This window comes from Bos indicus, chromosome 4, assembly GCF_029378745.1.
Source record: "Bos indicus isolate NIAB-ARS_2022 breed Sahiwal x Tharparkar chromosome 4, NIAB-ARS_B.indTharparkar_mat_pri_1.0, whole genome shotgun sequence".
Classification (NCBI taxonomy): domain Eukaryota; kingdom Metazoa; phylum Chordata; class Mammalia; order Artiodactyla; family Bovidae; genus Bos; species Bos indicus.
In genome coordinates, this window is record NC_091763.1 from 82,408,010 (window position 1) to 82,429,172 (window position 21,163).

General features: G+C 38.8%; 1 protein-coding gene across 1 annotated transcript in view; it reads left to right on the forward strand.

The window, feature by feature from the left end:
• Window positions 1-21,163, forward strand: part of VPS41 (VPS41 subunit of HOPS complex) — a 194,578-nt gene that overhangs the window by 124,857 nt on the left and 48,558 nt on the right. The window contains exons 9-10 of the mRNA XM_019958983.2: window positions 113-259; window positions 6,490-6,556. Coding sequence (XP_019814542.1) covers window positions 113-259; window positions 6,490-6,556 — 214 coding nt within the window. The remainder of the gene's footprint in view (window positions 1-112; window positions 260-6,489; window positions 6,557-21,163) is intronic.

Genomic DNA, 21,163 nt, shown 5'->3' on the forward strand with positions numbered 1-21,163 from the left:
TCAATACTTGGCAGTGCTCGTTATCACTGCTGTATAGCAGTGGCCATTATTAAATTTCCTTTCACTTTCCTTCTCTCGAGTGCAGGATGCTTAATGCTACTTTATTTTCCAGGGCGTGAAGATTTTTGACATCACCTCAAAGCAGAGAATCACGAACGTGCCCCGGGATGATATAAGTCTTCGCCCAGATATGTATCCCTGTAGCCTCTGCTGGAAGGACAATGTGACGCTGATCATTGGCTGGGGGACGTCTGTCAAGGTGAGTTTACTTGTCTTTCTCATCAGTCCATGTTATAGAGCTACTGATGATGGTCCAAAGGAATGAGTTCCTTTGTGTGTGTGTGTGTGTACCGTTTCTGAAGTCCTTATTAAATCTGTTATGGCATTGCCTGTGTTCTCTGTTCTGGTCCCTTGGCCCTGAGGCATGTGGGGTCTTAGTTCCCTGACCAGAGATCAGACCCGCACCCCTTGCATTGGAAGGCCAAGTCCCAACCACTGGACCTCCATGGAAGTCCAGGAATATGAGTTCTTGAATGGCTTCTCAGAGCCAAAATATTTTCACCTGCATATTATGGTCATGGGATAAGTGTGAGTTTTCAGGTCTGTCCTTTCTCATGACCTTATCCGTGTTCAGAATGGTGTAACCTTTCTGATCTTTTTTAATTTCCTGTAACCCAGTAGGCCTTAGCTGTTTATGGAATATGCATTGTGTTACTGGTTCACTTGGGTCCCTTTCTTTATGTTTCCTTCCATTTCCCTTAGCTTTGATCCTGAGCTGCTTCAGTAGAACTGATGGTGGGAAAAGAAGGTTGAAATGAAATCATCCTGCTTGCTTGCTAGTAGTTTGGTGGAGTAAAGGCCCAGGCTTATTATGGACGATACAACTTGGGGCTGTTTTGTCACATATATAGCCTGCCTTTTATATGCCTGGGTAGATGAAGCTGTTCTGCAGAACGAGGCCCAAAGTCCATTCACCCTTATTTCGTACCTAGTAGCACTTGTCTTATATTAGGTATTTCAGAGCAAAAGTTGTTTGTTTCCCTTTAAAAATATATACCTTCATCTAAATAAAGTAAAACTTAGCTGAGATAAAGGTGTTGTAAGAAGATATCCCAGCAGTAGTCTAATGGAAGGGCTCAGGCTGTAGAGTCACACGGACCTGAAATCCATTCCAGTTTTCCCACTGAACTTCCTGTGTGACCCTCTCTAAGCCTCACTCTCCTCATCTGCAAAATGGGAGTGCTGATAGTTCTCACATCACACATTTTGGGGCAGTTTAATGAAGAACTTAGTATAGGATCTGGCATACCGTGTGCAGGAAATATAAGCTGTCATAGTTACGTCAGAAAATTCCAGAAAGGTCATGAAAGAGACATGGCTGTTGAAAATCCCTCTGTGAAAAAGAAAACATAAAAATTATTAATGTGGCGATTGTTACCATCAAAATAAGCATTATTAGTTTAAGGTAGATCTAGTTATGATTCAGGTTCTCTTTTTTAGTAGAACATGTGGTAATTGTTTCCATGTGTTAAATGAACACAACAGTCACGTTTAAGGTAATAGGAAGGAGGTTGTACCTCAAAGTCAAGGACAAAAGAGGGCTTCTCAGTCTCCCTATCCCAGTACTGATCCAGTAAACTGATGTTCTGGATAGTTTTTAAGTATCTTAAATAGACCAAGTGGCTTTTCCCCTTGTTTTAAAGTTGGGACTTCCTTTTCTTTTCTTTTTTGGTGAAAGGAAAGGGAAACTAGCCTATTGGGACATGAAAGAAATTCAATGATTGCTTCTGGAAATGCTTCCTCCACTAGGTGAATTATGGTCCCCAAGATAGCAATCTTGATTCCCACCACCTATAAATGTTTCTTTATGCGGTAAAGAGCCGAGCAAAAAGATACGACTAACTAAGCCTCTATAGATGGGGAGATTATCCTGCATTGTCTGTTGTTGTTATTCAGTCACCAAGTTGTGTCTGACTTTTTGCATCCACATGAACTGCAGCACCCTAAGCTCCTCTGTCCTTCACTCTCTCCCGGAGTTTGCTGAAATCATGTCCATTGAGTCAGTGATGCCATCCAACCATCTCATCCTCTGTCACTCCCTTCTCCTTTTGCCTTCAATCTTTTCCGGCATGAAAGATTTTTCCAATGTTTTTCCAATTTTTCCAAGATTTTTCAGCTCTTCGCATCAGGTGGCCAAAGTGTTGCAGTTTCACCTTCAGCATCAGTCCTTCCAAGGAATATTCAGGACTGATTTCCTTTAGGAATGACTGGTTTGATCTCCATGCAGTCCAAGGGACTCTCAAGAGTCTTCTCCAACACCAAAGTTCAAAAGCATCAATTGTTCAGTGCTCAGCTTTCTTTATGGTCCAACTCTCACATCCATACATGACTACTAAAAAAGCCAGAGCTTTGACTACACGGACCTTTGTTGGCAAAGTAATGTCTCTGCTTTTTAATATGCTGTCTGGGTTGTTCATAGCTTTTCTTCCAAGGAGCAAGCATCTTTTAATTTCATGGCTGCAGTCACCATCTGCTGTGATTTTGGAGCCCAAGAAAATAAAGTCTGTCACTGTTTCCATTGTTTCCCCATCTGTTTGCTATGAAGTGATGGGACTGGATGCCATGGATCTTTGTTTAATGAATGATGAGTTTTAAGCCATCTTTTTCACTCTCCTCTTTCACTTTCATCAAGAGGCTCTTTCTTCACTTTCTGCCATTAGAATGGTACCATGTATATCTGAAGTTGTTGTTATATCTTCTGGCAGTCTTGATTCCAATTTGTGCTTCATCCAGCCCAGCATTTTGCATGATGTACTGTGCATATAAGTTAAATAAGCAAGGTGACAGTATACAGCTTTAACCTATTCCTTTCCCAATTTTGAACCAGTCTGTTGTTCCGTGCCTGGTTCTAACTGTTGCTTCTTGACCTGCATTCAGGTTTTTCAGGAGACAGGTATGGTGGTTTGATATTCCCATTTCTTTAAGAATTTTCTGCAGTTTGTTGTGATCCACATAGTGGATCACAAAAAGACTTCAACATAGGCAATGAAGCAGAAGTAGATGTGTTTCTTTTTGGAGAGAGGGGAGTTCCGTTTGCTTTTTCTGTGATTTAGTGAATGTTGGCAATTCGATCTCTCGTTCCTCTGCCTTTTCCAAATCCAGCTTGCGCATCTGAAAGTTCTTGGTTTATGTACTGTTGAAGCCTAGCATGTGAATAATGCAATTGGGTGGTGGTTTGAACATTTTTTGGCATTGCCCTTCTTTGGGATTCGGATGAAAACTAACCTTTTCCAGTCCTGTGGCCATTGCTGAGTTTTGCAAATTTGCTGACATATTGAGTGCAGCACTTTAACAGCATCATCTTTCAGGATTTGAAATCGCTCAGCTGAAGCTATCTTTGTTTATAGTAATGCTTCCTAAGGCCTGGTTGACTTCACACTCCAGGATATATGGTTTTAGTTGAGTGGCCACACCATTGTGGTTATCTGGGTCATTAAGACCTTTTTTGCATAGTTCTTCTGTATATTCTTGCCACCTGTTCTTAAAATCTTCTGCTTCTATCAGGTCCATACTGTTTCTGTCCTTTATTGTGCCCATCTGTGCATGAAACGGTCTCTTGGTATCTCTAATTTTCTTGAAGAGGTCTCTAGTCTTTCCCATCCTATTGTTTTCCTCTATTTCTTTGTATTGTTCACTTAACAAGGCTTTCTTATCTCTCCCTGCTATTCTCTAGAACTCTGTATTCAGTTGGATATATCTTTGCCTTTTCTTCTTTTCTTTTCTCTTCTTTTCTCGGCTACGTGTAAGGCCTCCTCAGACAACCACTTTGCCTTCTTGCATTTCTTTTTCTTGGGGATGGTTTTGGTCACCACCACAAGCCTCCATCTATAGTTCTTCAGGCACTTTGTGTACTAGAGCTAATCCCTTGCATCTATTTATCACATCCACTATATAATCATAAGGGGTTTGATTTAGGTCATACCTGAATGGTCTACTTTCTTCAATTTAAGTCTGAATTTTGCAGTAAGAGGTCATGATCTGAACCAGTCAGATCCAGGTCTTGTTTTTTTTTTTTGACTGCAGAAATGTACATTGATCTATCAGTTCTACCTCTAGGAATTTATCCTAATGAAACAGAAGTCCAAACGTTGTATACAGGAGCATGTTGATGCATTATTGCTGGCATCAGAAAGTGATAGGAAGCAAAAAACTACTGTCTAAAATAGGATTGACTAAATTACAGTTCATTCATGTAATGAAATACTATAAAGATATTGAAGAATCATGTAAGGATATTTAAATAGCACATTAAACTATTTGCAGTAATTTTAGGTTAAGAAAAGTAGCTTCTCCAAAAGTGTGAATTGTTAATCGTGTTCAGTTTGTTCTGGGACAATGTATGATTTGTTTTTTCCCCTTTGGATTTTCTGTATTTTAGAAATTTTCATGTTGTAGGTACACTTAGGGATACAGCTATAAAATAATGCAATAAATGTTGTCTAAAAGAAGTTTGTATAGGATCAGTACTTATGACTCAGTCTTTTTTTTTTAATTGAACTGTACTTGATTTACAATGTTGTGTTAATTTCTGCTGTACAGTAGAGTGAGTTAGTTACACACATGTATATATCTACACATATTCTTTTTCATATTCTTTTCCACTATCATTTATCGTAGGTTATTGAGCATAGTTCCCTGTGCTATACAGTAGGTCCTTGTTGTTTATTCATTCTATATGTAATAGTTCGCATCTCCTAACCCCAGACTTCCTATCCTTCCTTCCACTTGTCCCCTCCCCTTTGGCACCAAGTATGATAATCTCTAGGTCCATCCATGTTGTTGCAAGTGGCATTGTTTCATGCTTTTTTAGGGCTGAGTAATATTCTATTGTTTATATGTACCACATCTTCTGTATCCATTCATCTGTTGATGGACGTTTGAGGCTTAGTCTTAAACTGGATGGCTGAACTATGTAAATTTTTCTCAGTTCTTATTACAAAATAGAGTACATCTCCTTTAGAAAACACAGCAAAAAATAATCATAAAATATCCATAGTCTTATTATTATCCTAAAACATCCACAGTTAACACACATATGTGTTATGGTCTGTGTGTGTGTGTAGATATATATACACACACACACACATACATATGTGTATATATATATATATATATATAAAATAAATATATAAAATTTCTATTCAAACTGTATACATATAATTTAAGATATGAGTTGGAAGACTTTCTGTAAAAGGCTGGTGGTAAAGATTTTAAACTTTAAGTGAAGTAAGTGAAAGTTACTGAGTCATGTCTGACTCTCTGCAACCTCAGAATTCTTCAGGCCAGAATACTGGAGTGGGTAGCCTTTCTCTTCTCCAGGGGATCTTCCTGACCCAGGGATTGAACCCAGGTCTCCCACATTGCAGGCGGATTCTTTACCAGCTGAACCATAAGGGAAGCCCAAGAATACTGGAGTGGGTAGCCTATCCCTTCTCCAGCAGATCTTCCAGACCTAGGGTTTCCTGCATTGCAGGCAAATTCTTTACCATATGAGCTACCAGGGAAGCCCTTTGCCTGCTACATATTGTTTCTGCCAAGCAATTTCCTTTTTATTTGTTTTTCCTTCCCAGTCTCCCTCCTCTCCTTTTCACTTTTTCAAACCTTCAAAAATGTAAAGATTATTTTCAGCTTACAAGTTGTAAAAAAAATAGACCAGAGGCTAGGCTGTAGTTACCATCTCTGATTTAAATTATGTAATACATTTATTTTAATGAGCTTGAGACAAAAAGAAGAGCATGTGACACTTTTGCAAAGTAGTATTTAGCAACAGTGAAATAAATTACTAAAATGTAATCAGAAACACTAGACCTATGTGGGCATTGCCCAGACTAGCCATTGGGCATTTGGGGCTCTATGCTTTTGCTGGAGTTTTATTTGGATGATGATTGAAGGATTCTGTCAATAGAGTTGCAGAAAATGGGTCATTGGAAACATCTTAAAACTATATTCACTTCCTTCTTTTCTTTGTTCCTGAATAAAACTTTATTGGAGAATAATATGTCTGGGACCTGGCAGCATGAGAGTAGGGCTCCTCAGGTGACTCAGTGGTAAAGAATCTGCTTGCCAGTGCAGAAGAAATGTGAGTTCGATCCCTGGGCTTGGAAGATCCCCTGGAGTAGGAAATGGGAACCTGGTCTAGTATTCTTGCCTGGAGAATTCCATGGACAGTGGAGCCTGGGGGCTACAGTCCACGAGGTCACAAAGAGTAGGACATACCTGAGCAACTGAGCACACCATGTTGGAGGATATAAGTAAAGGTTGCTGTATGTCACTGAAATTAATTTCTATCACTTAAGTCATAGGGTAGGATGTGTGCATCCTGTCTTCAGTGCTACATGGCTAGTTTAGCAAAGTACCATATAGTGAATGAGATGTGATGAAGAGTTTTCTATCACCTGAATAAAAATGACCTTTGGCTTTCCTTTCTAGATATGCTCCGTGAAGGAACGGCACGCCAATGAAATGAGGGACTTGCCAAGTCGATATGTTGAAATAGGTATGCCTTCTGTGGTGTAAACCTTCAAAAGAGAATCCATGTTACGAGGGGAGTACCTAAGGCCATGTTCTTCAGAGCTCACCATTGGCACCTTGATGAAATAAATCAAGAAGCTTTTGAGTTTTGAAACTTGGCTGTAGAGACCTTTTGTCCTAACTCTATTTCAAGTTTTTAACAATAATTTTGTAGTTGGCTTTGACGTTAAATAAACATGGGTTTGGGGTTCTGGTTCTATTATTTAAATTACCTACACTTTGGACAGATGTCCATGTGCCTCAATATTCTCATCTATGAAATGCAGAAAAGAATATGCATCCCATAGGTTGTTTGTGAAGATTCCAAGAGTCTGTGCACAGCTCATAACACAGGACTCACACTTGGTCCTGATTCCTTATGCCTTCTAAATATTTACTTTCTTCATCACTGGTCTGGTCCAAGCTGCCATGGTCTTTTGTCTGGATCACTGCAGCAGACCCTTAACTGGTTCATCTCTTTCCACCATGAATTACTGTGTGCTAGTCCCCCCACTGCAGTCAAAATACAGATCAGACAGTGTCACCACTCTTCAGTACCCTCCCAGTGTTCTTAGATAAAGGTGAGACTCCTTAAGTCGACCATGGGGATCTGCACTGGCACTCACTTGCCTTCCTAACTTCAGCTCACAACAAGTGTCTCTTTGGTCTCTGTGTTCCAGCCACACTGGCTTTCTTCCACCCACCCATGCTGCTTCTGTGCTTCTTCCCATCTCTCTAGAATGTTTGTCTTGCCTCCTTTTGCTTATGGATCCCTTATCACCTTTAATTAAACCTCAGCTCAAATGTTGCTTTCCTGGGCAAGCCCACTGGCCATCCCTCAGCAGGTCACATCCCCCTGGGATGGACATGTAGCATTTCCCTTTCTGAATGTTGTTTGAGTTGCAGTGATCATGTGATTATGTGGTGCATTTCTGTCTCTTCCATCAGACTGTAACCTCCTGTTTTTGCTTAGTGTTTGTTTCTCAGGGATCTGGCACCATGCATGACACATGGTAGGTAGAAAGCAATATTAGGTTGGATAAATCAGACTCTGGGAAACAAGTATGCAGGAAAAGTATGCCAAGGGGGCTATGCTGCTACGTATATAAGTTTTATGACCTAGTGCCAAAGTTATTCATACAGAAAAAGTGAAAACTGACTGATATTTGTCAATTAAACAAATAGAATAAAAACTCTTTTTGTATTATTTAGTACTGAACAACAGAAGACAGTTTTGTGGCAAAAAAAAAAAAAAAAAGGTTTGCCATGTTATGTGTCAGGTAAATAGTTTGTTTACCCATTTGGATGGGAGAGGAGGAATATACATTTGATGGGTTGTCATAAACAGGGAGAAGCTGAGCTAAATCATTTGCACAAGACTGTATTTCTACAAACAAAGATATTCCCACCTGGCTAATATGTAACATTTAAATATTTTATACTTGAAGTCATAGATTGATGGTAGGGTTTTGATCATTGTAGTTGTTGTTTGCCTTAGAAGGATAAATGAATATATAAATTCACAGTTTGGATTACTTGGGGTATGGACAGTATAGGTGTATGCAGAATATAATGGTACTGAGAAAAACTGAGTAACCTGATAAAAAGGCAGAACTAGAAGATAAAGATAGTTATTTCAGTCTTTCTCCTGTTCTGTCTCTCCTGTGCCCACCAGTGAAAAACCTGAAAGTCTCAATGCTGTGTCCCGAGAGATAAGTATTAGAATATTTTAAATGCAGGTAGATAGAAAAGGGCAATAACTGTGGGAATTTTAGGATGTAAAGATTGCCTGGAAGGCATGAAAATGTAGCAGTGCCATCTTTTCTCCTTACTTGGTGTTATTGCTCAAGCACTAGGTATGGGGTATTGTGCTATGTACTACCTGCTTTAGTCCACTTTACCACCACAGCAGCCCTTTGAAGGTCAGGTAGTAGTCGTCTTATTCTATAGATGAAAAAAACTGAGGCTCATGGTGGGAAATAACTCACCCAAGATCTTATTGCCGTGCCATTAAAATGGATAGACTCTAACCCCATAGAATGACCAAGCAAGGAGGCCAGGCAGTTTGCCAATTCCTGTCTGATCTTGATAAGTACTTTAATGTCCCTGAGCTAGACTTCCTTCACTTGCAAAATGGAGATTAGGGACTTCTGTAGTGGCCCAGACTTCCACTGCAGGGGGCACAGGTTCTGTCCATGGTCTGGAAAATAGATCCCATGTGCCTCATGGTGTGGCCAAAAGAAATTTTTTTTTAGTAAAAAATAAAAAGAAATAAAATGGAGATGATGAGACCTACCATTCCAGATGGCTGGGAGAATTAGGTGTGATGTAAGGAAAGTCTGCAACACACTCCGTGGCATACAGTAGATGCTCACTGAACCACAGTGGTTATCATCACTGTGTAGACTTTCATCCCAGCTCATCAACTGCTAATAGCTACAGCCCTGGGATCACATTATTAAAGTGTAGTTCATCTGTACTACAATTTCCGTGAAATAGACCGTCTGCGGGTACCAACAATATCACATTACAGACATTTTACTACTATGGTTAGTGGTTAAGTACCATTTTTTTCCCCTCTTGAGAGCAGACCTTTAAGAATATAAACCATTTCCACAGCAGGAGGCAAAGTGGTTTGGATAAGAGTCCTTGACTAGGATAAAGGAAAAGAGAAATATTAGTGGGTTTGGATTACAATTTGCTTTAGCCCTAGACATTATAAGCCACTGTTCTTTACTAAATGAGGTGAAAATGGCATTGAGATGGAAGAAATGTCTGTGGCTGTACATTCCTTAGAAGCCAGATGTTTATAGCACTTCCTTACAAGGCAGAATCTCAAAAACAATGTAGAAGTTATTCCTCTCAATAAGATATTAATGTATTCTTGTAAGTGAAAGACAATATTGAGAGTAAATATGAAGCTTACTGGCCAGTCTTGAACCCATGAAGACATAAGATTACTTAAGACTTTTTAGATGTCATTTATTCTTCCATATTACATTGTTAAAAATAAAATATGTTGTGGTCCATGACTGCTTTACTTATTTTAACTTAACTTGGTTGTCTTGTCATGGGACTCCCTAACCCTCTGGTACTTTTCATAATAAAATGTTGGGGGAAAATATTCAGTACAGAAGAATTAGTAGATTATAATCAAACTGAATTCTAACAGAGCAGAAAACCATACTGGGCTAGATACTTAAGCACAAACACCCTGAACTGTCCTGATTCTCATTGAGATTTAGACACAGAGATGAAACTTTTCACCAAAGTCATCCTTGGTCCTAATGGAATGATAATTGGGAGCTGATATTATGTTTTTGGGAAATGGATCCAATATTGATGTCTCATTTGGGGGGCATCTCCTGTCAGGGGCAGATAATTTACATGCAAGGAATTAACGATTAACTCCCTAGTCTTGATCTCGTGTGGAAATTTGTTTCAAAAAAATAATAAGGGAAAATCTATATGGGAAGCTATGTAGAATGAGAGGAGCCAGGAAGATAGGGAGGAGAAAAGCAAGGGACATTTTTTCACTTTAATTAAACAGAGTCCATATCTTTAGTTGACTATATGCTGTGGCTCTGTTTAGTACATTGTTCTATTTGCAGCCTCTTGATTGGGGAAACGGTGATTTGGAAATTGAAGGGCTTTTTGCATGAAATAAGAGAGCTGTGAAATTAATACCCTTCTTAGATCTAACTGTCTCTGTCTCCAGCCACCTGTTAGCGTTCTGACCCAGACACACAGGTTCCAGCAGTGGGACAGTTCTGAGCATGAGAGTAACAAGGGTTATCTCCATGTCACAGTCTCAGCAGGAATCAGGATAGTTCAGGGTGTTTTGCTTACGGGTTTAACTCTGTGTGGTTTTCTGTTCTCTTAGAATTTAGTTCGATTCTGTCTATTAATTCTTCTCTTCTGCTTTAATTTTTTCCCAACAGTTTATTATGACAATTATTAAACATACAAAAAGTAAAGAATTTCACTGTGGGTTCCTATTTACTCACCTCCTCGATTCTGCAATTAAGGTTTTATTGTGCTTGTTTTATTACTTGTCTGTTCCTCTGTCCATTCCCCCTCTTCTTCTCTCTCAGTGCTGGAGGCTCAAATGTTTGTTGCAAGTAGAATGAATAAATTTTCTTTACAGTAAGGAGTGGTAAGAAATCTGAAGCACCTGAAATAAGAAGCGTATTTTGTTCATTTTATAATCCCCACCACCAGGCACATGCTGCATGCATTACAAACAGAATTTCATTTAATCTTCATGATGATTCCAGTGGAGGGGTTATTACACCATTGTACAGGTAAAGAGGCTGAGGTTCAGAGGGATCGAGTAACCTGCTTAAGATGATGACTTCAAAAGCAGAGAAGGCAGCATCTGAACCCAGATAAGCCTAGTTTCAAAGCTGTTGCCTCTAACTACTGTGCCGTGCGTTCTTCCCTGCATGTCTTCCGCCTAACCCCTGCCCTCATTTGCAGCCAGAGTAACTGATGAAAAGCAGTTTGCTCTGGGCACTCAGATACAAACCATGGGGTAGAAATTCTATGAAGACTCTTTAAATATGCCAGTGAGGATGTCTGCTTACCTGTTCTTCAAATAGCCTGATAAAATGGAAATGCAGTACATTTGTTTTTGTTTTATTTGGCTTCAGTGAAGTGTCTCATTTAGAAAGCAGAAATGTTATATCCCCTTATTGCATTCTGGGACTGACAGCCCTTCATTATTTTCTCAGAGAACTCTAGAACCTAGCTGCCTTGCATGGCTGTCAAAATTGTTTCTGAGGAAAGGGAATCACATCCAGACTGGGATGTGATTCTTGCAGCCCTTTGAAAAAGAGGAAAAGCTCTTATGTGCGCTTTCCTAGTGTTCGACATAAGTTTAGTTGGTGCATCAAGGTAGTTTTGGAAACTTTTGTGGGGGTGCAGGTGGTTAGGTCTCTGAATTTTTTTATTTTGTTATGGTAAAAACACTTTGCATGAGATCTACTGTCTTAACAAATTTTTTAAGGGTATGATGCATTGTCATTGCTGATGCGTATAATGTTGTACAGCAGATCTCAAACTTAATTCATCTTGCTTAACTGCAACTTTATGTCTGTTGATCAGCAACTCCCCATTTCCTCTCCCTAGCCCTTGCAACCACCACTTTCCTCTTTGATTCTGTGATTTTGACTATTTTAGGTACCTCATACAAGTGGAATCATGTAATATTTGTCTTTCTGTGACTGGCTTATATCACTTAGCATAATATCCTCAGAGTTCATCCACGGTGTTGCATGTTGTTGCAAAATTCTCTCTTTTTTTGAGGCTGAATGGTATTCCATCTTTAAGCATTGCTCTGTGGATAGACATTGGGTTGATTCCATATCTTGACTGTTGTAAATAGTGCTGCTATGATCATGGGAGTGCTAATGTCTCTTCAAGATCCTGATTTCAGTTCTTTGGGATTGATACCCAGAAGGACAATGCTGGAACATATGGTGGTTCTATCTGAAACTTTTTTTGAGGAAACTCCATACTCTTTTTCATAATGGTTTTACACTTTGCATTTCAACCAACTTTCTCCACATCTGTACCAACACTTATTTTTGTTTGTTTTGAAAATAGCCCTTTTACAACTTAAAGTATAACTATTTGGTTTGAACCTTTTGACCCAAGTTCTTCGAACATCCCCTGGTCTATGGTGTAAGTAGTGTGTGGTCAGCTTCTCATTAAATCACTCAGCATTGGTGTTTCTTTGTGAGTTCTGGAGTTTAGTATATGAGATAATCACATCTGCTTAGCTTTGATCACAGTGATCACAGTGTGTACTGAATATTGATTCGAAAATATGAAATTAAATTGAAGGCTTAACTTGTCTTAAATGGCTTTGACCTATGTGTAATATTGGTTCCTGATTTGGATGTTTTAGTAATTTTGTCCTTTAGCCATTTCCTTCTGTTTCACTCCCCTGTATTATACCTTGTCTGTAACTTGCTGACATAAAGCATAGTAAAGTCACTTTTGCTTTAGTGCATCAGCTTCATATCAATCCTGAGGATGTTGAAATGTGATTTCCAAATATATTTTCTTGAATCAGTGGTCACATTGACAGAGTGTCCAAATTTCTCAGAGTCTGTGGACATTGTATCCAGTTATGAAATACTAGTATCTGGTGACTAAAGAGTCAGAGTCTCTTGGGAATAAGGAACTATCATAAAGGGACCTTGATGCTTTTCATATGTGAATATAAGACAATGGAAGATAATTGTTCTTATTGATAAATTGCTTAAAATTTTCTTTCTTTTTTGAAGAATCATAGAAACCAAAATTTATAGAAAGGTATGTCCCCGGTGGTCCAGTGGTTAAGACTTCACCTTCCAATGCAGGGGCTGTGGGTTCAATCCCTGGTCAGGGAGCTAAGATCTCACATGCCTTGCGGCCAAAAAACCAAAGTGTAGAACAGAAGCAATATTGTAACAAAGTCAATAAAGACAAGACTTCACCTTCCAATGCAGGGGCTGTGGGTTCAATCCCTGGTCAGGGAGCTAAGATCTCACATGCCTTGCGGCCAAAAAACCAAAGTGTAGAACAGAAGCAATATTGTAACAAAGTCAATAAAGACTGTAGAGTCCACATTAAAAAAAAAAAAAAAAGCTTTAAATAAAATTATAGGATATCACTTTATTTAGTTTCAGTGAAGATCCCGAATCCTTCTAGGTCATGCTAATGGGCATTTTGCACCAGCAAAGAGAAATCAAGAACCCAAAATAAAAGCCAGCACATGTTCTCTGTGCTTCAGTGCACAGAAAATGCCAGAGAAGGGCTCAGCACCCTAGCCGCATGCAGCAGAAGTGGCAGCAATTGTCAGACCCCTCACTTTTCCCGTTCCAGCTAACATGGTGCACTTTTGCCCTTAGCACCTCTGTGGGCTTGTTTATGTTTTCTAGTGGGACTTATATCTGGGGAAAGTAAGAGTTCAAATTCCTGCTTTTATTGCCTTCTACTTAAGTGACCTTAGTCAAGTTACTTATCATCCCTGAGCTTCAAGTCCCTTTTAAGATAAGTATAAAGTTATCATGGTGAAAAAAGATCATGTTTGTAATATATTCAGCATCCTGCTTGTCAGCAATGTTCATTAAATGGAAGCTATTATTAATATGACTATTCTATTTTGTTAGTGAGAGAGAACAACAGTAGTTTCTTTTAGTAGTCAGAAGACTAAAACATTCGTGTTTCATAAAGTCAATTGAAAGACAATGGGGGGAAAGATATAAATAAGGATTTACTAAATTATTCTGAAAAGGTTAATACATCTCATAAGACAGCTCATAGGTACACATAATAAGACTATTTATTATTCTTTAGGGTTGAAGACAATGATATTGAGATAAACTAGCTGTGAATTATTTGGAGGATGGTCTTTTTATCCAGACCCAAATAAAATCTTGATTTTTATTTTTGACAATCTAATACACATTAGTTTTTAATATTTTTTTAAATGAAGTTTTTTTCATGAAAATTTTTGGAATGAACATTTAATGAAATGTTGTTCTCTCACGTATAACCACCATTTCTGCCCTAAACAGGCATATAGAGTCATGATAATTGCTATTGTTTCCATGCCCATCTCCTCCCCTCTGGGAATAAATTGTCCTGCTCTGTACTCTTTGTTGCTTTACACCTATTTCCATTCTTGCATAACACATGGAATTTTAATTATTTCTTCAGCTTCTAGACTCACAGTCTCTTTTAAGTCAGAGGCAAACTCATCTTCCTGATGTTTCTAGAAGAGTATCTTCTTGTGCTCAGTAATTCCTTATTGAATTAAGTTATTGATAACCCTCAGATATAAAACTCAAGATACAAGAAGTCTCTGTCTTATTCATTTTTATTTCAATCAGACGCAGTCATTCAGAAACTTACAGCATGTGCACTGTTGATGGCCTAATGATAGTATGTGTTTGTGACTATAATCCTGGCCCTGGCTTATATCAAGTTGATATCTAACCCTAATACATTAACATTTTGTGCTTGGAGGATTCTAGGAAGATGTAGTTGTGGCTGCATAATTTTTCCATCCTCCTGAGTTCTCCCAGAAAAATGGAACAACTTGATCATACAACCAAAAACCCATAGACAATATTTACAGCAAGGTAGCCCTAGGAATGCCAACATGCATGCAAATGACAAAACCCACCAACAGCCACAGGAACCACTGCGGTTCCAGAATTGGTGTGAGAGATGGCAGAGGGAGCAAGGGGGCTTCTAAAGAGAACCCCAAGAGAATGCCAAAACAGCCAGTGGGTGTTTTCTAGAAGAGACCCCAGGCCATCTGAGAGGTCTGGGTGAAGTCCTGCAGTTAGGCTGAAGAGTTCAGACAGCTGGGCAGCCCACAGAGTTCTCACAGTTGAGCGGCCAGTGCTTCCTGCCAGGGCTGGCTTTATGCAGGAGGATAAATCCCAAGCAATATGAGCAAGAAGAAATGAAAGAGAGATTATGCCATTGTGCTTAGTCATGTCTGACTCTTTTGACCCCATGGACTGGAGCCTGCCAGGCTCCTCTGTCCATGGAATTCTCCAGGCAAGAAAACAGGAGTGGGTTGACATTCGTCCTCCAGGGGATCTTCCCAATCCTGGGATCGAACCCTCATCTCTTGCATCTCCTGCATTGGCAGGCAGATTCTTTACCTTTGGGCCATCTGGGAAGCCCTAAAAGAAAGAGAAAGTCCAGATGAAAGCCGGGAGGGGACAGAGCCAGAAAGCAAGGAACCACTTTTTAAAACTACATGAAAACTCTGAATGAGGGAACTCTTCAAGGTTAGAAGAGTTACCCCAGTTCCTGCCTTCTCCCAAGAGATCAGTGACTGATTTTATCTAAAAACAAGCACTGAAAAAGTACAAAGCTCAAATCCTCTGCTAAGGTTTAAGAAAAAAATTAATAAGGAACAGAATAACATCCTTAGCAAAGAAAGCATACCAGACAGAAACACCCACAAAATAGATCACAACTGTAATTTACTGTTTCATAACAAGCTACAAGATAGTTGAAAGAAGTTACAGAAGACATGGAAGAACACCAGAAATCAGAATTAAATTTCAAATGAGGTGACAGAACTCAGAAAATACTTATAAATTAAAAAATTATTTCAGAAATAAAGGTTAAACTGGAAGGAACATGGGAGCAAATAGATGCAAAGATAGTACTGTAAGAGAAATGGAAGAGGAGAAAGATTTTAATCACAAATAAGGAGTGTGTATAAAATAACTAATGAGAACCTACCGTATAGTTCAGGGAGCTCTACTCAGTACTCTGTGGTGACTTAAGTGGGAAGGAAATCCAAAAAAGAGAGTGTGTGTGTATATATGTAGCTGACTCACCTGTACAGCAGAAACTGACACAACAGTGCAAAGCAACTGTTGTTCAGTTGCTCAGTTGTGTCTTACTCTTTGCGACCCCGTGGACTGCAACATGCCAGGGTTTCCTGTCTTTCACTATCTCCCAGAATTTGCTCAGATTCACATCCGTTGAGTTGGTGATGCCATCCAACCATCTCATCCTCTGTCAGCCCCTTCTCCTCCTGCCTTCAATCTTTCCCAGCATCAGGGTCTTTTCCAGTGAGTTGGCTCTTTGCATCAGGTGGCCAAAGTATTGGAGCTTCAGCTTCAGCATCAATCCTTCCAATGAATATTCAGGGTTGATTTACTTTAGGATTGACTGGTTTGATCTTCTTGCAGTCCAAGGGACTCTCAAGAGTCTTCTCCAGCACCATAATGAGAAAGCATCAATTCTTGGGCTCTCAGCCTTCTTTATGGTCTAACTCTCACGTCGGTACATGACTACTGGAAAAACCATAGCTTTGACTATGCAGACCTTTGTTGGCAAAATGATGTCTGTGCTCCTTTAATGTGCTGTCTAGGTTTGTCATAGCTTTTTTTCCAAGGAGTATATTAATATTTAGGGCTTCCCTGGTGGCTCAGACAGTAAAGAATCTGCCTACAGGTAGGGGACCCAGGTTCATGCCCTTGGTTGGAAAGATCCTTTGGGGAAGTAAATGGCAACCCACTCTAGTATTCTTGCCTGGAAAATCCCATGGGCAGAGGAGCCTGTCAGGCTACAATGCATAGGGTCACAAAGAGTCAGAGACGACTGAGTGACTAACACACAGACAGGTTCGTCATAGCTTTTATTCTAAGGAACAAGGATCTTTTAATTTCATGACTACAGTCACTGACTGCAGTGATTTTGAAGTCCAAGAAAATGAAGTCTCTCACTGTTTTCATTGTTTCCCTATCTATTTGCCATGAAGTGATGGGACTGGATGCCATGATCTTAGTTTTTTAAATGTTGAGTTTTAAGCCAGCTTTTTCACTCTCCTCTTTCACCTTCATCAAGAGGCTCTTTAGTTCCTCTTCACTTTCTGCTATTAGGTTTGTGTCATGTTCATATCTGAAGTTATTGATATTTCTCCTGGCAATCTTGATTCCAGCTTGTGCTTCATTCATTCCAGCATTGCGCATGATATACTCTGCATAAAAGTTAAATAATCAGAGTGACAATATACAGCCTTGATGTACTCCTTTCCCAGTTTTGAACCAGTCTCTTGTTCCATGTCTGATTCTAACTGTTACTTCTTGACCTTCATACAAAACTATACTCCAATAAAAATTGAAGAATTGAAAGGGAAAAAATATTTTTGATTAAATGATAAATACTGAAGATGGGCAAAGGTAGTTTAGCCTGCAAATAAGAGTCCTGGGAAACAAAACAAGGAAATGGAGTAAATACCAGAAACAGTAATTCAAGAGAAATTTCCTGAAACTAGTTTTAAAACAGATACAAAATAGATATAAAACCTAGAAACTGTAAATTAAAATAGTACAGTGTGTATATGAAAAGTATAACCCAAATGCACATCATCAAGATAGACCTGAGTAAAATTACTTAATTTTTAAAGACAAAAAATTATAGGGTATCTGGACCCTATAATTGGACCCTGTGCTGTCCAATAAGGTAATTACTTGCCACTTTTAACTGTTAAGTGCTTGAAATGTGGCAGATGTGGGCTGAGATGTGCTGTGTCTAGGATTCCAAAGACTTGTGTGAAAATAAAAAGTAAATTATCTCAGTATTTTTTTATGTTTTCGCTTGAAATAGTTGTATGTTGATATATTACATTAAATAAAATATTTTTTAAAATTTCATCTCTTTTTACTCTTAAATATGGCTACTAGAAAAACTTACATGTATAAGTTATGTTTTTGTCTTAAGTTAATACTCTGTTGAATAGCACCGATCAAGATCTGAAGCTTCTCTTCTAGATTGGGTCTGTATAGAATTGCCCTCTTTCTGGATCCAATTAACTCCTTGAATACAGTTTTTATGTAAATAATCCTTCTGAATCTCTTTCTTTCTCCTTCTCTCTTATTCTGCTTAGAATCTCTTCTTTTCTTGAATAATTTCTTACAACATGTGTAGGAATGCTTTATCCTCCTGAATAAAGTAGAGCACAGTGACTCTGTCTCCATCAGGGTGAAAGCTGTGCAGCAGCTGTCATGTTGTCTTCGCTTGAAAGTGGAAGTCTCAGTCGCTCAGTCGTGTCTGATTCTTTGTGATCCCATGGACTGTAGCCCACCAGGCTCCTCTGTCCATGGGATTCTCCAGGCAAGAATACTGGAGTAGGTTGCCATTTCCTTCTCCAGGGGATCTTCCCAACTCAAGGATGGAACCCGGGTATCTTGGCTTACTCCCACCATAATTCAGGGACCCCAGAGCAGTTCCTGCAGGGCCCTAGAACCATCAACTCACTTTCTACACCTCCTTGATCTGCAGTATAGCTACTGTCTTTTGTGGCTTTCTCTAGAAATTCTGCATTTTTCTCTTCTTCCCCCTTGCTCCCCAGCTTTTGCTTTCTATTTTGTCTTAGTGCTTTCCAACAGAAGTTGTCTTTTTTTTCTTTATGATTTATCTTTTTCAGATAATAGAAAGATTCTGTGGTATGAGAACCATAAACCACCTATGTTCAAACTATTTTCCTTTAATGAGTTTTTTTTTTTTTTTCATTAAAATTATGACAACTCTTGGAAAATATATTTCAGGGAAAATAAGTGAAACTTTGATCAGTCTATAGAAATTTTGAAATAGAAAGGCAGTAATGACATGAAGACATTTATAAATTTGGTCGATAAACAGTACGTAATTTACATATGTTCTTTAGAAGAATAAATGTTACCATCCAGTGTTTCTTTCTCTAACTCTCTTCATTGTTATCTGTTCATTTAGAATATTTCTTGTACTTCTCTGTTCGTTCTGACACCACTGTTTCTAACCAGCCCTTCAAGGATTTAGCATTAGTATAAAGAATACACTGAATCGTGATGGATCCTAAAACAGTCCTGTTCTGTTACCTTAGTAAGTAGTAAAACAGAACCCCATGGTTCATCCTAAAAAGTCATTTTTTTTTTTTTTGCTGTTTTTATTTTTCTTGGCCACATTATGAGATGTGGAATCTTAGTTCACTGACCAGGGATCAAACTGGTCAATCCCCTGCATTGGAAGCACAAGAGTCTTAACCTCTGACCTTCAGGAAAGTCCCTGAAGTGTCTTTTTTTAATGTAGAATAACTGTAGACCTTTCCCTAAACTAGGACCTCAAACTAGGATGTGAATCCTTTTTTTACATGATACCATTACTAATGGGTATTCATGGAGATGAATTTCTAAGTGGTAGAATATTCAAAGCTAAGAAAAGCAGCCACTATTTAAGAATTCTTAAATTATAACTCATAGTGGGTGTGACTGTAATTGCAGTTTTGTTTTCCATAAGATTTCTGTTGATTTGAAATCATTTTAATAAAATGAAAAGAATTACTTGAATTACAACTTTTTCTGAATGGTGGTAACTTGCTTAACTGTGCCTCTGGAAATCTTAACAATGCTGTTTTTATATACCACATCTTTTCTTCATAAATAACATTTCTTTTTGTTTTTTTTGTTTGTCATTTAGACACTGCATGTCATTTCTACCTAAATTATTACTAATTTTCTGTTAGTAAGTATAGACAGCTTTAGCTCTTAACAAATAAGCATTTGCGACAGTATCTGGAATTGAGGGAAATAGATATCTGCTTCTTCACATTATTGCCTTGTTTTGTTTAAGAACATCTTAGATATTCTATTTTGTTCTTAATTAAATAATAGGAAACTTTATGCATTATTAACTCAATTCAGTCTTAACCCAAGCTCTTGACAGAAATCAGGATGTAGAATTATTTTCTAACTTTTCTGTTCTATGTCTTATGAGTCATGCATATATATCAAGGCCTTGATGTGCATTTGGTTACCTTTAGGATGGATACTGTCTGATACTTCTTGGCAGTGAGGCTAACAGCCCATTTGGCATCTCAAGTGGGGAGAATACCTCATTCACCCACAATTTCTTAGATGTTGCTTTCCCACGGGTTCCTGTTTCAGAGAGGCACCCCAAAGGCTCCATGTGAGTCCCGTGAAGCAGTCTCTGTGGCACCTCTGACTGACTGATCTTCACCCAAATTGCTGGTAAGGGAACTGGATATGGAGCATTTCAGTAATGGAATGTGATTTAGTAAAGAAGAACACAAGTCCCACTCTACTAAACAGAGTTTAAGCAACCTCAGGAGTACTGGCATCCAAAACCTCCTGTTAATAGGCCTGTATGTCTTCAAGAATATGAAACTCACACCTGTCTGGTCATTAGGTCATGTGTGGCCCCACACTGATCAGTAGCATCTGCACATTCCAACCCTACTCTGTCCCTGCTCACACGCTACATTCACACATAGCACTGGGGAAACTTCTTCACAACCTTCAGTGTCTGGCTACACAATGGACATGCTCATCTCTGAGCATGCTTCATGTGAATATTTATCACATTAGCACTTTAGCAAAACTCTTTTTAAGTGGCTGGGTAAGAATATTCAATTCCAGTTCAGAGGTTGAGAAGAAAAAGTGTCCATGGCAGAGCTGCACAATTTGGACTTACACCATCTGGTTCTGTTCAGGGCACCCTGACTACCTATGTGATCCAACCAAGGACAGAGCTTAAAAATGTTATCCTTTTCATATTTATGTTGTTAACTGTGTGCATGCTAAGTTGCTTCAGTTGTGTCCGACTCTTTGTGGCCCTGTGGACTGTATCCTGCCAGGTTCCGCTGTCCATGGGGTTATGCTGGCAAGAGCACTAGAGTGGGTTGCCATTTCCTTCTTCAGGGGATTGTCCCAACCCAGGGATCAAGCCTGCGTCTCTTAAATCTCATGCACTGGCAGACAAATTCTTTACCACTAGCGCCACCTGGAAAGAGACATTAACTATTTTTGTTTATTATCCTGTTTCATTTTGGTATGAAAATTAAATTTTGAAAACAGTCGTATAAGGAGTAGGCATTAAAGATAAGCAGAGTCAAGTAACACTAAGTGATTTATGAGGAGAATGGAGAGGAGGAAGAAGAAAAATTCACTAACCCCTCATTTTATTTGTATTATGGGTTTATTTCTACTCTGATATCTTTATTTTATACATGAGAAAAGTTATATCAGCAGAAATCAAAATGAATTGTCCATGTTTAATTTAACTGCAG